The following is a 16,540-nucleotide window of genomic DNA, read 5'->3' as shown; positions in this document are numbered from 1 at the left end:
AGCGAGAAACCGTGTAAACAGCTCGATTTGCACAGTTTCACCCCCACGATGTGTTGTGCTGCCCTTTCTGTGTTAATCTATCGGCTTTGCCCAACTGAGAGACACACCGTGTTTGCAGAGGTGCTTTTGGGGAATTAGAGGTAACGGTGGTAGTGCTCTGAATTTTCATCACTTGTGTGGCAGAGGCACACGTGCTGTGAGGATGAGAGCAGACCTGGCGATCTGTGTTGCAGCGTGGTGAGGACAACAGCCAGTCACTCAGCACAACACTTCAGAGGATCTGCAGATTCCTCCTTATTTCTGTCATACAGCTGCCTCCTTGTAGCATTGCTGCCAGAGGGGGGCTGTTTTGGCTACCGAGCTTTAGAAGCTTTTAAAATGTAACTACGCCACAAACCTGTTTCCGTTATTTCAAAAAACAAAGATAGAGGGAGTTTAAAAAATTCCTCTATAGGAATTAAAACACAAGCAAATAATGAGGATTTGGCTGGTCCAGAGAACATTTAAAATTCTTACAGGGAGAAAATTATCAATTTATCAACCAGAAGCATTGAATGTGTGTTCCAGTTTATTGTAGTCATGGTGACTAATGCGTGTTACCATAACCAGGCATGAGGCTTTAACAGGTGAAAAGTTATAAGATGTGGTCCTTGTTAAAAATGCATACATCCAACTCAGGTCTACTTTTGTGTGTGTGTGTGGCGTGGAGGGTTTTAAACTCATTTTTATAAACAAATGAGGCAGGTGTTAGAAGTTGTATTGAAGTTATTTCTTACCTGTGACTGCCTTTGCATCCAGGTGCCTTTAATGTGAGTCAAATACAGTTCTCAGAGAATGGGATGAAATAGAAAAATGTGCAACAATTGTAAAAAAATTACCTAATCACCATAATCTGCTTCCATAGCTCATTTGACATCAAGCATCTAACCCTTTCTAGAGCACTCAGAAGTTCACATCTCCCCATTTTCAGGATTAGGAAGCACTGTGAGAGCATGAGATACTGGTCTTCAAGGCTATGACCTTTGTGGTTAAAAGTTGTCACTGTAAAAGGATCAAATCTTCACCACCCTGGCACCTGACTTGAGACTGTTTTGTAACACAAATTCTTTATCTGCAAAATGCGGAGTAAAAAACCAAAAAATCTTCTTTCTCAAGGTTACTGAGCCCAGAGAGAGGAAAGGCACTGGTTAAAGGCATGGGGAGGTTAGAATACTAAGATGCAGGCAGTACAGCAAAAAACACGTGATAAATTGCACAGATGTCTGATGAGCTGTAAAGTTAAATGAGGAATAAATTATCTCTTGCCTTTCTACTTCATCAGAGAGATAAAAATCTCCATACGTATATTGTGTCATAAAAAATACATAAGCTTAAATGTTTGATTATTTCTTATAATTGCAAATTAAATATTCAAACCAGAAAATCGTTATCCTATCATATCTATTTTTAAAAATGAAATCAAACATCATAGTTGGTCCTACACAGCAATTTACGAACATTTCTATACTGCTCGAAAGTGTTTTAGGTGATTATGAAGGTCCTGAATGTCTATACGTCACCCATGAGTTGTTTCACACCAATTCCTCAGATTTAAAACTACTAGTAATTCGTATTTTTCTACCCCAAACTTGAGACCTGTCATTTCAATTATTCTGCAGGTCAAAGATGTTCCTACTTTGTATTTTACCTGAAGTTAATTGCCATCATCACATCCTAAATCTCAGAATTTCAGTATCTGGCTAGAGTCAGTCAGCTGAGGAGCTCCTTTTCTTCTTGTAGAGGATTTTAAGCCTAGATTAATGGAAGTATTTAGCTATATAAATCTTGTTTAGAAGCTTTTTTCCCATTTAATTAAAAAAAAAAAGGAAATTACAAAGGGAATATGTAATAGGAATTAAACTTCTAAACATCTTCATGGATCTGGGCTTTGGAGACTACCCTGTTATAACTCAGCCTAAATAGGTAATGAATACTAGCAATAGTGTGGTTTAAAATTCTAAGGAGTTTGGTAAGAAACAAAAGGCAAGGAGACCCAAAGCCACTTCTGCTGAATATTAAAAAACCACTTATGATACAGTTACAAAAGAAAATTTTATGACTATGTTTAACATGTCGTCTTCATCCATCATCATAATTGATACCTATGATGTTTAATTTAATGCAGCTTTTCTTAATAGCTGCTCCTTCTACAAGAGAGGCTGAAATATATGAAAGAAACAGCAGAAATCCTGTAGCTCTGTGTTCCCTTAACCTCTGCTGTATTGCATGTTTAGGTCATCCTAGAGACATGTACAGCAATCTAATCAAGTCTGTTTTGTCTCATTTAAAAGGATCAGGTATTAGGATGATTGTATATATTTATAGACCAATAAATGGATAGAAACGAATGGTCTCCATGCAGTCCCTCTGTAAGTGTCTCATACACTAGTTTTATTAGCCTGCTTGAAGATTATTTCTGAATTCCTCGAGATTATTGCTTCCTAGCTCCTTTATAGTATTGAACCAATAGGAGAGGGAATAACTGTTCCTCGATACCGCCCTTCATTTACAGACAGAAACAATGCAGTTCTTCATGCTTTTAATGTATTTCATGCAAAAGGGAGTCAGACTGTAAAATGATGTACTCAATTTACTCCTTATGTACCTTGTTTAAAGTGTCAGTACCGTCTATTTTCTGCATGTGAGGAAAGTCACCTGCAGACCAGGGCAACAGAAGGATTTGAAACCCTACCCAGGGTCACTCATTCCATAAATATGTTGGTCCTACCTCATGGCCATCCCCGTGCTTCCTCAGTGGAAAGACCAGCGGTCAAAAGATGTACTTTTATAGCTTCTGTGTCCTGAATTTAATCCTGTTCCATCACAGTAACATTTTGATAAATGGATAGGATGTACCTCCTGAGATCTGTTTCCTTACACAGAGCATGCAGGTGTCTTTATTAGGGGGGAAAAAAAAGTCTGTTTTAAGTGGTCTATTACCTATGCCCTTCAACAGTTCAGAAAAGACAGTTGAGCACACTGTGAGAATTTGTGATGGGTGAAATCCATCTTGTCTTGTAGTCAAATACAAGCTCCACTAATAAGGATGCAGATCCTTGTCCCTTGTAACATGATTGAAACCTTATTTTATAAAGAGAACTGCTTCTTAAAGAAGTCAAATTCCCACTTCAGATTAAACATGACAGGTTTTTCCACATTAGTGGTCAGAAAGATTCATTTATGTGGATACAGAATGCCAAAAATTGGAGCAATTGCTCCTGCTGCTTTCCCTTCAAAATTTGAGGTCGATGTCCTGTCCATAACATATAGGCAACTTAACTAGGCAAAACAGAAATTACAATACTGAATAATTTGTAGATGTGCTAATAGTGCCAAGATTAGCTAGGTTATACTTGTTTTATGATGTTCACTTGTTTGAAGTTACCATATCGGCAGGGTAATGTTGATGTTTCCAGATTTATCTCTTGCTTTTCATTGCAGAGTTGTGTGTGTGTCATTTCATTATTTTGTGACACATGAAAATGATGTACTTGTTTTGTTTACTCTGTCCTGATTTAATTAGTAGGATGTGATAGTTTGCCAGACTTTTGAATGTCTTCGATAAGAATTTTTTCAAGTGGTTTTTGATGCTTAGTTTCTTTGTGCTTTAAAAGTCTTAACTTGTAGCCATATTCTGTGAAATGCTGATGACAATTCCTTGCCAGCTTCAACACATATTTTAGCAATATGACATGCTTAGAAAATACACAGAGATAAATGCAGGTAAAGAAAGAAGATCCAAATTGAAATCATACAGGAGAGGGTAAAATAGTTTGAGAGAGAATAAGCAGGGGAAGAAAGAGAATAGGAAAGGAGAAATCTGATCCTCAAAAGAGTGGGCAGGAGCCGGGAATCCAGAGATACACCAGACCAGACAGGATAGGGGAGAAGTGGGCCTGGTGACAGGGAAGAGGCTCAGGAAGAGAACTCCATGGGTCATTTTCAGTTAAAGTGAGTTGATGCTGATTTGGCAGCATCCCTCATGTTGAGGACATGGGCAGCATGGACACATGTCAAAAAATCAATAAACTCAATAATTATTTTTTTTGCACGAGCCTGCAAGGTGGAAGGTCATTCCAGGTCCAGTAAAGCCATGTTTGAAAATACTCAATGGCAGGTGAGACTCAGACCAGCACTGCCACGCTGGGGACATTCGTGTACAGATGCCTGCACTGACTCTTTTTGGAAGGGAGAAGAGTGTCCTGTGAAGGGACTTGGCAGCAAACCACAGTCCTACCCATGTTCTCTGAGGGCTTTGAGGAAAGAGAGGAGATGACAGTTCAGGAAAGCAATCACCTATATCAATGAGAATGATGAATGTGGAAGGGCAATGTTAGGAACTCTACAATGAGACATCAAGAGAAGGTGATCAAAGTAAATATTCGTAAAGAGATTAAAGAATGCCCCATATATTTAGAGAATGTATGATAAGCCTTAAGATCAAAGCACAGTCTCAGTTATTTAGCCATTTAGGAAAGTTAGTTATAGGTTATATGTGCTGGATAATGGAAAACTCATTAACTGTGAAGAAAAGCTTGTAAAACACATAGCGGAATTGCTGAATGGCATTTTTGTGCACCTCATGATTTTTTTTCAAGTACTCTCATCCTCATAGATCTATTGTAAACAGTTATTTTTAAGAAATATTTCTGGCGCTTAATGATTTTATTCTCAAAGCAAATAGATTTAATTAAAGCCTCATTAAACATTCTAGTAGATGGCTTTGGATTATAAATTAAATCATGAAAAATGTTGTAGGAGTTATATTCCCTTATTTTAGAGACATGGCTCTATGTGTAGAAAATAAATTATTGTTAATTGAGCACAACAATGGGAAGCTACTTTATAGTGAATTTGCCATCAAGTTCTCTTATATCTCGAACAACTGTGATTTTCAGACAGGAGACTGGGGAGAGCCTTCAATTACTTTGCGACCTCCAAATGAAGCCACAGCATCAACACCTGTACAATATTGGCAGCATCATCCAGAGAAACTCATCTTCCAGTCGTGCGATTATAAAGCATTTGTAAGTGTTGATAAATTCAGTGTATTGATTTGGGGTAGATATATTCATCTTAGATTTTGATAGAATGTTTTTTCATTTATAATATTTTTTTCAGTCACATTTAATGAAGCTACTTCCTCTGAAATACTGTAATTGTAATAAATGAGAAACAAGGATGCACGGGACTTTTTGCTATGAATTTTGTGAGATATTACAGTCCAAGTAGCAATAGTGTTAGAGAAAAGACACTATGAATAAGTGGCTAAGTGTTGTAAAAGTGATAGTGAGAGCAAACGCTTTCACTTCTCATCTGTTGCAAAACCCTGTCTAGTACATATGAAAAAAAATAATAATATGGATCCTCATGCTTACCTTAATGCTGCATGCACAGTAGTTGAAGTATTGCCGTGCCTGAATTTTATATGCTTGTTTCTGGGGAAAAGAGATAGGGAAGATGGTCAGGGTCCTGAAGCAGTGTTTTCCATCCACGGGACAATGGCACATTCAGACCTCTCACAAATTTATGACTACTTGGAGTACCAGTAGCATTCAGTTCCTTCAGGGCAGGGCGTATTTATTTTTACCTCCCAATAGCTGTAACTGATTCCCACTTCACGTCTTTGGAGAAATGGAGTTTCCCTCTACATCTAAAGATGTTTAGTGTTCTTTGACTCTTACAAAGGCTTGTGAAGGAGGGGAAGGTCTCCTGAAGTACATAAAGTCTTACTGAAGACTTTTAAATGACAAAAACTTTTCTGAAGCCTTGAGTTCTCTGTCAACAGAGTGGGGGGGCTGGTGCTTCTGGGGAGGTGAAGAGGTACCTCAGCACACCTATTTGAACTCTTGCATTGCGCCTTCTGACTTTGCTGGAAAGCCTGTTAAAGTTGCTGAAGGTGCTTCCCAGAGCACTGTGTCCTCTTCAGAGGTGGCCAGCTAACAAAGCAAGGCTGACGTGTCTTACAAAGGAAAAGGGCTCAGTGGTTGTAGTGCTTTCAACATAATAGCTGGGGGTTAACCACTTGTCCAGGACATAGGTTCTAGATCCTCCACACTTGAAGGAGCTTGGATCCTTAGTGCTTGATAGTACTTCATAGGATAATGTTCAGTTCACCAATAACTGCAGGATTTTGGGGAGATCTGGGAGTTGCTGAACCTGATTTAAAGCGTATCTGGAAAGGCAGGAATTAGAGACTAAGTGCAGGAGGGGTAGAGCCTGGCTCCCACTGAGGGGCAGAAGGGGTGTTACAGGCTTGTCTCCCTGGAGCAGGTCTGTGTCTTCCATCAGACCTTCATGGGGTAGAAATTGCCATGAATGCAGCGATTGCTGCCGGATAATAGTTAGAACCTCTGCCTTCCTCAGCAAGTCACAGTCAAGGTCCAGCTCACCTGCTCCAGTCTTGCTCTCCTCCAGTGTAGCACCTCAAGTTGAAGAGGAAGCTTAGTGACTTCTAGTTCTTTAAATATTTTTCATAGTTTTCAGTAAAGTGAACAGTTTTATCTCCAGCATACCTTTTGTCTCATTACTTGATCCAGCAGTAAAACCGTAATCCAATGTAACCTTCATAATAGATTGAAAAGCATGTGGATCATTAGAAAAATGAAGTTGGGATGAGCAGGAATATCCATTCTACTGGTGATTAAGGAATCTCCAAATCAAAATATCCAAGTTATTGTTGATTATGGAAACCTCCCTGAGCTGTAATGACCTCAGCCTTACAGAGTAAAACTCTGGTTTGGAAGTTATAACAGGGGCAGCTCTCATTGTATGCCACATCACTCAGTTCGGCTGTTGGATGTCCTCTGCATTGCTCCCATATGCGCTGGTTCTTTGAGAAGAAGCATTTCCAAAAGTACAGCAAGTCAAAAGAAAACAAAATTCCCTCCTAGAATTTCAGATTTTTCTGACAACTAAATTGGACAGTACCTCTGTGATTTGTTTGTCTATTCTACAGTCCACCCTGGGAAGCATTTCTGAATGCCTGCAGCTGAGGCTTTTTGCTGCTGTGCAGATGGGACAGGAGCTGCCTGTCTCTTCTTTTCCTTTTGTTCTGCCATGAGCTAAAAAGCACTGCTTTTTTTCCCTAATGTTTAACCAACTGGTAGCTTTCAGGGAAACACCAATTTGTCATGCTGTCCTCTGTGGAAAAAAAAAAAAAAAGATAAATAAAAAAATTGAAGAAATGAATTGCATCCTTCCCAGAGAAGGCTAAGGATGCTGAAGGGGTCAGACAGCAGGATCCAGAGGAAGATGCAGTTCAACTCAATACACTTTCATTTAATTTTCTAATTTCAAAGCTTGCTTTAAATTTGTTGTTCTTCTGCAAGGGCGATATCAAGCTATCCCATCAAATTAATGCCCAAAGCTCTATTCATGTCACCATCGAGCCCCCAGCTGGACTCACAGCTGCTTGGTTTATGAATCTTTCACATCTGCAGTCCTCCAGGAATGCCCTTCGTTCGTTCCTTTCTGCCTGTGCTTATCTGGTAGTGTTGGTGTTACTCACCCTTCCATTTATAGTGCCCTGTAAAGTATTTCTCACCAATCACCATGCTGGCTACTGTCTACATTGAAATATTTATGCATTTTCTTGCAGGTCAGAGACTCCTGCAGTACACAGTGTGAACTGAGGGCTTTGAAGAAAATATCTCAGTTTAGGTCAGGAGACCAGAGAGTTGAAGCAGTACACTTTGTTCAGTTTCAGCTGAAATGAAGCTGTTTCACTATCTGGTTGTGTCAGCATAGGCTGTTTCCAAGGGAAGTCGGTGTGGCAGAATGAAAGGGGTCCAGCAGCAGTGTTAGGCTGCTGCAGCATCCTCTGTGAAGAGGCTTTGACTCCTCCTGCAGCTCACCTACCCCCTTCTCACCAGTGGCGTGACTCCTCTTAAGTTCCTGTGTTGCTCACTTAGGACCAAAGACTTAAGAGGAGCCATGGAATTGCTCCTCAGTGAGATTGCCAAGAGAGACACCTCCGTGTCTGTGGAGGAGACAAACGGGTCAGCTTGCTGTCCTCTTTCCCCATTTAAGTCAGACTTCCATGAGACACCATATAGAAATACGTAAACATCCTGTTTGCACAAAGCTATATAACCATGTGAACATCCACAAATGCACATGCCTGTAACATCTGTAGGAGGAAAGCAGAACATGGCTCTTGCATGGCCCTGTTACCAGTAACAAGACCGCTCACTCCTAGGTGAGGATGATGCAGACAGCTCCAACCCTGAAGGAGCTAGCGCCATTCACACGTGATCATAGAATGATAGAATGTCCTGAGTTGGAAGAGACCCACAAGGATCATCAAGTCCAACTTCTGTCCCTGTATAGGACAACCGCAAAATTCGCACCATGTGTCTGAGGGTGTTTTCCAGTTGCTTCTTGAACACTGCCAAGCTTGGGGCCATGACTGTCTCTACTGAGAGGTACTGAGAGCCCAGAGGAACAAATCTGGAGGAGCAGAGCCTGCTGTCAGGGCACAGGAGAGCTCAAATTGCACATGCCAGCAAGCACCATAGTGAGGAAGAGGCAGGCAGGAAAGGGATGTGTCAGGGAGGCACTCGCTGCCTTGGGTACCCTTGGGGATGAGTGAGCTCCTCTGAGAGCATGGTGGCTTTCTGTGAGCTGAGCCAGGACCCAGGACCAGCACCCTGCTTTGTCTCACCCAGCCCTTCTTCACATCACTAAAGGCTACAGAATAAATAGTTCAGGGTCAGTCTTTTCACAGGAAGAAATAATGATTTACACTACTTTTCAGTTCAGATTTATTTTCTCTGTTTGCTGACTTTGGGCTCTGCTATTTGCACATAAATTAGTTACATATTGAGTACACAGAGGTTAACATAGCTCCTGGCCTTCATGTCCACGTGGCTGCACACACAGCAATATGAGTTTGGCAGATGGCAACTAAAAAAAGCAGATTCTCCATTTTTTAATAAAATGGCATTTTAAAAATGGAATCTGTAGTATTTGCTTGTTGTTTGAGTGACGAAGGTGATAAGCTAGAAGACTTTCAGGTATCATTTCAGAGGGCTCCATCTGATTCAATATGCTTGTTCTTGTGCATTCCTGTTTCATAGGTTGATTAACACACTGGTTTAAATGATTTATCAGAGAACTGCAGAGTAAAAAAAGCTCCATATTAAAGCCATATATTAAGTTGACTGCTACCACTGAGGGTTTTTTTAGGCATGTTTAGTGCATTTATTCAAATGGTTGTCTGTTCTGGAATTTTAGTTAAATTAAGTTTAATGAATTTTTATTTTAGTACTTAGGTTCTATGCTGGTAAAAGAGTTAAGAGGCACAGAGTCAACACAGGATGCGTGTGCAAAGATGAGGGTAAGTTAGTGAACCAGCTCCTTTTTCTGTCATAATATTAAATAATATCTACTTGTGATTACTTGTACTGTGCCCTTTTTGCTTTTATAGTGTTCTGTTACGTGTTTGTTTTCATTTGCATTGCCATTGGTGTTCAGTAGGAAGCATGTTCTGCCTTTTATCTTATTACAAGTAATACCAAAATTTAAAGGTAGATTCTTATTTTGCATGTTGTAGCTAAGAAGAAAACAAATGTATGCATTATGTTTTCCCTTGAATCTTGAAGTCTGTTTCAAAGTACTTTCCACACATTTTAAATGTGCCCATATCACATTGCTTTTATAAGCAGAATTTGTAGCTCATGTATGATAATGTAGATTGAATTTACTGTGTGAAAATATGGACTATATTATTGAAGCCATTGGTTTTTACCTATGGTCTAATCCTACAGTCACATAATCCTAAGGCTGCTTCTATGAGTTAGTTATGTGCTTATTGATTGAAGGATGAAAAGGGATTTAATTCAATTTCACCTGATGGTGGAAAAGCAGTTAGGTAAGAATATGTTTTCCTGTGGCTCTTTGGCCTGATACTGCTTTGTAGACTGAGCTTCATTGTAATTTTCTATCTCCAAAAAACAGACTGCTGCAGGAAACTCCAGCCAAGCCACAGGCCAGCCATACACTATTTATTCCCAACTGTAGGTGTAATAAAAATGCACCTGTTCATAGAGATGGCGAACATACCATGGTCTAGCATGATTAATTAATGAAGAATATAATTGTTTGGTAATCTACCAAATGTGTAAAATTACGTAGGTGAATGAGTAAAATCCTGTCTTCTGTGGATCTTGTGTCTTTTTTGCAAGATGCCTCTGAGCACTAGACGAAGCGTTCGGATCAATTAGAAAGCTGGGAGACGTGTAAAATTCATGCAGTCAGACAACCATTTCCTCTCTTGGTTACATATCTGCAGCACACAGACTTTTGTACAAGCTGTTTTAGCTAAAGGCTGGCAGTAATTCACGCTTACTAGATTGCCTGAAGATCTGTGGATTTTCAGCTAATTACATGCTAATCATTCCTTACCTGGGCTTAAACTCCTCTAAGAAAACCCAACAGCTTGATACAGAGGGATCTACAGTCACATACATGTGTTCTGGGGGATAAACTGGGACTGCAAGCCTACCCTCTTACGATCCAGTATTCAAACTGTCAAATTTAGTGGTTCATTTTTTTAAGGCTTATGCCTGTGCAGATCTTAGGGCAGAATTTGACACCGTAGTAGCGAGTGACATCTTCAGTAAGTTACTTGACTGAACTAGGAAGCTTAGCATCAAAAAAGTCACTCTAAATAACCCATAGTCATTTTAAGTTTTTTTTTTTAAAGTCATACATTTGGCAAATCTAAATTATACACCTGAAAAACTCAGTGTTTGAAAATATATTTAATATAAAATATAATTTTTCTATTAAAATAACAGTTGCACTAGTAGTCTATAGAACCATACAGGGCACTTACATAATACAGTGATTGTTTTATATATATTTATTTTTCACATTGTCTTTTGAAACTAATGTGCTGTGAGAATGTTTATTTTCTGGTTTGAGGGGTTTTTATTGCAAAGAGGTTTGAGTAAAACAATTCTTGATCAGGATTTCATCTGTCCATGCTATGTAGTCCTTTTAATCATATTCCTATTCAAGTCAGAAGTAAAAAACATTGACTTAATGGGAACAGATTATTATTTTATCCTAAGTTTCTCAGTGAGAAAAATGTGTCTTTTTCCAAAACTTTCTCCCTCGGGTTGTGTTCTAAAAATTGGTGTCTATGAATTTTAAGTCCAGTCTCTCTTAAACCATTTTGAAGTTTTGATGTGATGTTCATTATTTTATTTAAGTGAGATTTTTACATAGGGTTGTACTAACATGATAGCGCAGCAATTTTTAGCATTTATTTTTCCATTTATATATTTCAAATCCATAACATGCTGTAATATGAAACATGTTGGAGGGGAGTTTATCACATATAGCCTTGTACCATGCTGAGCTCCTTCCCTACAATTTTTTAGTCTTTCTGGAGTTAGTCCCACAATAGTTATTAAGGAGAATGCATGAAAATTAGGTAGCTAATTTTTCTGCCAATGTAGCTTTAGCTTCTCCATCTTTAACCTAATGCTGCTCAAAAAAAGTGTTGATATTCTCTGGATATCTACCAGTCAGCACAGGCACAATGACAAAAGAAACCCGTCAGTGAAAAAAAGTATCTTGATCTTCCTCAATCGTTCGTAGATCCAGAAAAACAACAATTAAGTGTTTGCTGACTGCAGATCCCTCCCTGTTGTAGATGTTTGCTGTACTTTCAGTTATTACAGCTGATGGTTTCGGTTCCCAAGGGAAGTAACCATGCAGATACCCCCCACATCTCTGTACAGAGGGGCTTGCAGCAGCCTCTTTCTTGTACAGCTTGAGAGTGAAGGGAGATCCTAAATCTTCCATCATGTTAAAAAAAAGGAAGCTGTCTTAATAACTCTTCTTGGCTGTACTTCTCAGCATTGTGCAGCAGCGTGCTCCAGCAGGGCAGATGATGGATTTGTTTGGGGAAAACCACGCAGATGCAATAGGCTGAGCTCAGCACGGGGGTCAAGGTTATACATGCTTTTTGTTCCCACCCAAATCGCAGATTCTTGCAGACATCCAAAAATATGGATATTTGGCAAGAACTGTGAGTATTAGAGGGATCATACTTTATTTTTCCATTCACATATTTGCACTCCAAGAATGCATTTATATTTTATGGTTTCCTATTTGTTTCCAGCTATTTTCTTTCACAAACTCTCTCTGTAGTTGACAGCACTGTCTCCTTATCTCCGTTCTCCACCTGCTGTAAACTGACCTCTGCTACATGGAGATTAAATCTTGCTGTTCTGGCCAGAATAGATTTATTAATTATATTTGAGAGATGCCTTCAAGAACTTAAGAGCTTTCATCTTTCTCAGCGTGGAATAGGAAATATTACAAGTTGTGTTTTCAATCAGGTTACTGCCTTCACTTCAGATCACCATAGGAACGCAAAGTGAGAATAAACTGTGTTTATATCAAATAAAGAAAAGGAATAAAGTTTAATTGGAGCTAGGAAGAGACTTACTCTCTACAGTAGGCTCCATCTGGTATTTACACATCTGAATTCCTTGACCAGGTAAGAAGGGGATGATTTTATACTTACTGGCACAAGCACAGCAGCAAGATAGACTCTTTCCTTGCCATGATGTTAAATCACTAATGTTGCATACATCAATTGCACAGTCTGAGCCAATCAGACGTTTACTGCAGCAGTAAATGTCTTGGATCCTGCCACCTTCCTGAATATTATATATCTTTCTTAAATGTTTTCTTGCTAGAAAAGAGGTTCTTACATTCCAGGTCAAAGTTCTGGGGAACCAGCAACATAATTCTGTTCTCAAAGCAGGTGTTTTAAAATATCTTGCTAACTTAAGAGCAGAACGTCAAAGTTGGAATTGTTACAAAACCTGCTTCTTCCATCTCTGGAGAGAAAGATGCAAATGGAGTTGACTCTCTGAAAATAGGCAGGGTCTGAGGCATTCCTTCATCATTTCTTCTTAGATAAAAAAGGAGGAGCTCAATATAGATGACAGTCTCCTTGTTTCTGCGAATCCCTTTCTACTTTTCAGTCTCCATTTCAACTCCAAAAGTAGAAGTGTCTTCCACAGGCCTCCTCAGTATGCAGGCAAATATCATGTCAGGATCAAATACTGTATATGAGAATTTAGATTATTTGGTCTCTGTTCTCTTAAGACTTGTAGATCTGTTTCTCCTATGTGGCCACTGCTTTGGGAGGGCCTGCAGTGGGACAGGTGCATAGATATTACTCAAAAGGAAAAAAATAGGTGGTGGGAGGTCTTGAAGACGTTCAGTCCTTGTGCACATCCACAACATGTTCTTCAGAGGACTGCATGTCCTTGAGCTCTGTGGCTGAAAGGAATCCGTGGTGCAGGAGGGATGTGCTGCCCTTTCAGCAGCAGATGAGTGTGTACAGATATTGCAAAAGCAAAAAAATCCCTTTCATCCTCAATTAGATGAGCTGCAGGTGCATCTCCAGTGCAATGCTCATATTAATGATGTAGCTTGGAGGCATCCACTAATTGTGGATAAGTAAACAGTCTTGTACTGCAGGGAGTACAGATGCTCTCTTATTCCAAGAGGTATTACATTATGTCAGTGATGCGTTTTTAAGCCTTTTGGACTGAGAAAAGTTAGTAAATATTTGTTAAAAGGCAGATTGTGGTTTCAAAAGTGGCTTCAGAACTAACTGGTCAAAAACAATCTTTGACTTTTTATTTCAGTTTCATCTCATGCATGGTGTTGTCAAAGTGATTCACTCAAAACGAAGTGTTTCATGAGGCTTCATAAACCTCAGATAAGTAACAGGCATACGGGTATGATACTAGATGGTACCAATACATATTTTTAAATGTGCAGTTTCATGCATTTAGAATTAATAGTTGGTACCAGTGTGGAAAATGTTCAGATTCTCCTAGTGAAGTGATTTCCTCTACATAATTAAATAGTAACATTGCCAGCTAGAGTCTTTGGATCCTCTTTGGATATCTGTTAAAAACCAGGTTACAACAGAATTAGCAGATTCATTTGCAAAAGTAAGAAGCCAAGATGAAATCTTAAGGTTTTACAGGCTCATAAACTTGTACTCAAACTTTAGGTATGGAATTTTTAGTGACTTGGCATAGTTGAATGATATCTTTCTACTGTGTATTTGCAAGATCAAGTATTATTACATGTGCAGTAAAACCTAAAAATGAACATGGTTTCTTTTTGACGACTGTATGAAAGCTGAGTAATCCAGTTATAAAGGTATATATAAGTACATGAAAGTGGTCGATGCGACAAAGTAGAAGTACCAGTGCATCCTGTTTCCTCTTGGCAGGAAATAAATAGATGAGATTAAAGTATTGTGAGAGTGAGCTGGATTACACTATGTGCTACAGTATATCAAGTGAATGTGTGAGCATCTTACTCGAACATGATTCTGTGTGTGTTCCTGAATTTCTCATTCAGCTACACAGAAATACCATATTTTGTACACTGCAGGAGTATTCAGAAGTGTTGGACTAGCACTCTTAGTTGTGCATAGAACAATGTATTGTAGTACAATCCTGTCTTGAAAGGATTAAAGGCAGTTAAGGTTATATATTTTGTATTTGCATGTATTGCCTGTTTAAAAATAAACAGCTACTATATATTGCTTTATTCCTAGAAGAAAGTCTTCTGCCTCTATAGCCGTCATCAATTATGTTGATTTGTTAGATACACTGACTGGATCTCAAATTTTTTGGAGTTTAGTTTATGTTCTAAGTAAATGTTAAGCAGTTCTGCAGAGCCTTTGACTCAAAATACAGGTGGAAATTCTTTGCTCACTGAAGATAATTTGTAGCACTATACTATGGAAATCTATTTAGAGTCTGCTTGTATGGTGTTTTTTCAGTGAAACTAAAGAAAATTCTTAAGATCAGAAGCAAACTTGCTCTCTCACTCTTTCTCTCTCTGACACCACTGCTCTTGCACCCCTTCATGACCAGTTTCAAAAGGAGGAATTGGGAGCAGCCCTGTCCAAGGCTGGACAGGGTTTTGGTACTGTCCTGCATAACAGGGGTTCAGATGCGAACTCAGAAGACCTTTATTGTAAAAGCAAGCACTGTGATAACTGTGCAGTTTTGCAAGAGGTGCCCTCCACTGTACCCATCTCCATTCTGAGTGCTGAGGGAACAAAGCAGCTTCATTGCAGCAGCTGCATCAAAATACAGGAGAGGCTGCTGTTCCTGGTGTTCTTTATTTTGAAGAAAAAGAAGCTCTTTGTCTCTTTGGGGATCTGTGGAAGCTGAAGAAATGCCCCATTAGATTTAGGGTAGTGATGCTTTCTTCCATCTTACTGTGTCCGCAGTCAAGCCTGCTTTATGGTTCTTGAGTTACATATGGCCTGTTCCTACATAGTCATGTACCTGTCTGGTAGGAAGTATTTCAGAAGTGGGTCCAAAGCTCAGTCTCTCTTGCATTGCAGACTGTGCAGCATTAAGACTTCTCACTGTCGGAGCAGTGCACCTGAGGAGACAGGGCATGCACATCTGTCCTTATTTGGATGACCAGCTGATCAGAGACAGGCATTGGCAATGAGCCTAGAAGAAGCTCGCTGTTCATCCAGATGATTCTCCTAAAGAAGTGTGTTAAACAGCCAAAGTTGCAGCCACAAACAGTGGAGTTTATAGGAACTACGACCAGTTCCAGGCTAGTGAGCGCTTACCCATAGACAAGGTCCTGTAACTATGACTGCTTCTACATGAGATAAAATCTAATCCTGCTACCGTGGTATGAACATGCCTTGGAGCATTAGACCATATGTCAGCATGCACATGACATCCAATGCCAGCCTTCAGCTGTGGCTGCTATAACTTTGGCTCAAGTCCATATGCTTCCCATAGAGGCACCAGATGGACAAGAACATTTTGTCACTTCATCATGTCCTCACAGAGTCTATACTGTGACTAGAACCTGAACAATCCAAGGAAATGGAATACTGACTCCTGTGTCCTACCTTCTTCTCAGATTCTGGTCACAGGCACAGGTGGAAGTGCCCACTTGGCCTGCACAGAGGTGCGAAATGTCTGACCATGAAAGCTGTGAGACTTCATCTCAACATCCTAGAATTTAGAACCAAAGCAGTTACAGTGTCTGAGTGAATTATATTTGTGTTGTATCTCTGAAAACTTGCATTACACATCCTTGCAGCCACCTCCTCCATTAAAAACAAAGGACCAACAAGCAAATGGTATGAACTCACCATGACAGCTCAAAATTGTTAAGTCTGGAGACTGCTTTGAAATAATAATTACACGGCGGACTTCAGTTACTCCATCACTGGGAATTGAGTGGGGGGTTGAAATAGAGTTGTGTGTTTTTCATGACAGCACTGTCATAATAACCAGGGATGTTATTCCTATTGCCCAACTCTTGTTGCAATATGGGTACAAATGCAGAATTCTTTCCCAAAATCACGGTTCTACAGTGGAGTATAATCTTCCAGAAGACTTTTGTACAAATCCTGAGGTTTGTATGTTTTGCAAGCTGGTAAGGGACATCAGGACAAGGGGTA

The 16,540-nt window shown here is 39.5% G+C and overlaps 1 protein-coding gene across 12 annotated transcripts in view; it reads left to right on the top strand.

The window, feature by feature from the left end:
• The window catches only part of ANKS1B (ankyrin repeat and sterile alpha motif domain containing 1B), a 436,612-nt gene that overhangs the window by 401,940 nt on the left and 18,132 nt on the right, over positions 1-16,540 (top strand). For all 12 annotated transcript variants that reach the window (XM_071800411.1, XM_071800380.1, XM_071800388.1 and 9 more), the window contains 2 exons: positions 4,938-5,066; positions 9,308-9,379. In XM_071800411.1, the coding sequence (XP_071656512.1) occupies positions 4,938-5,066; positions 9,308-9,379 (201 nt within the window). The remainder of the gene's footprint in view (positions 1-4,937; positions 5,067-9,307; positions 9,380-16,540) is intronic.

The sequence above is a fragment of the Patagioenas fasciata genome, chromosome 1, assembly GCF_037038585.1.
Source record: "Patagioenas fasciata isolate bPatFas1 chromosome 1, bPatFas1.hap1, whole genome shotgun sequence".
Lineage (NCBI taxonomy): Eukaryota > Metazoa > Chordata > Aves > Columbiformes > Columbidae > Patagioenas > Patagioenas fasciata.
Note: the sequence above shows the minus strand (reverse complement) of the source record. Positions and strands in the feature narration are given on the sequence as shown.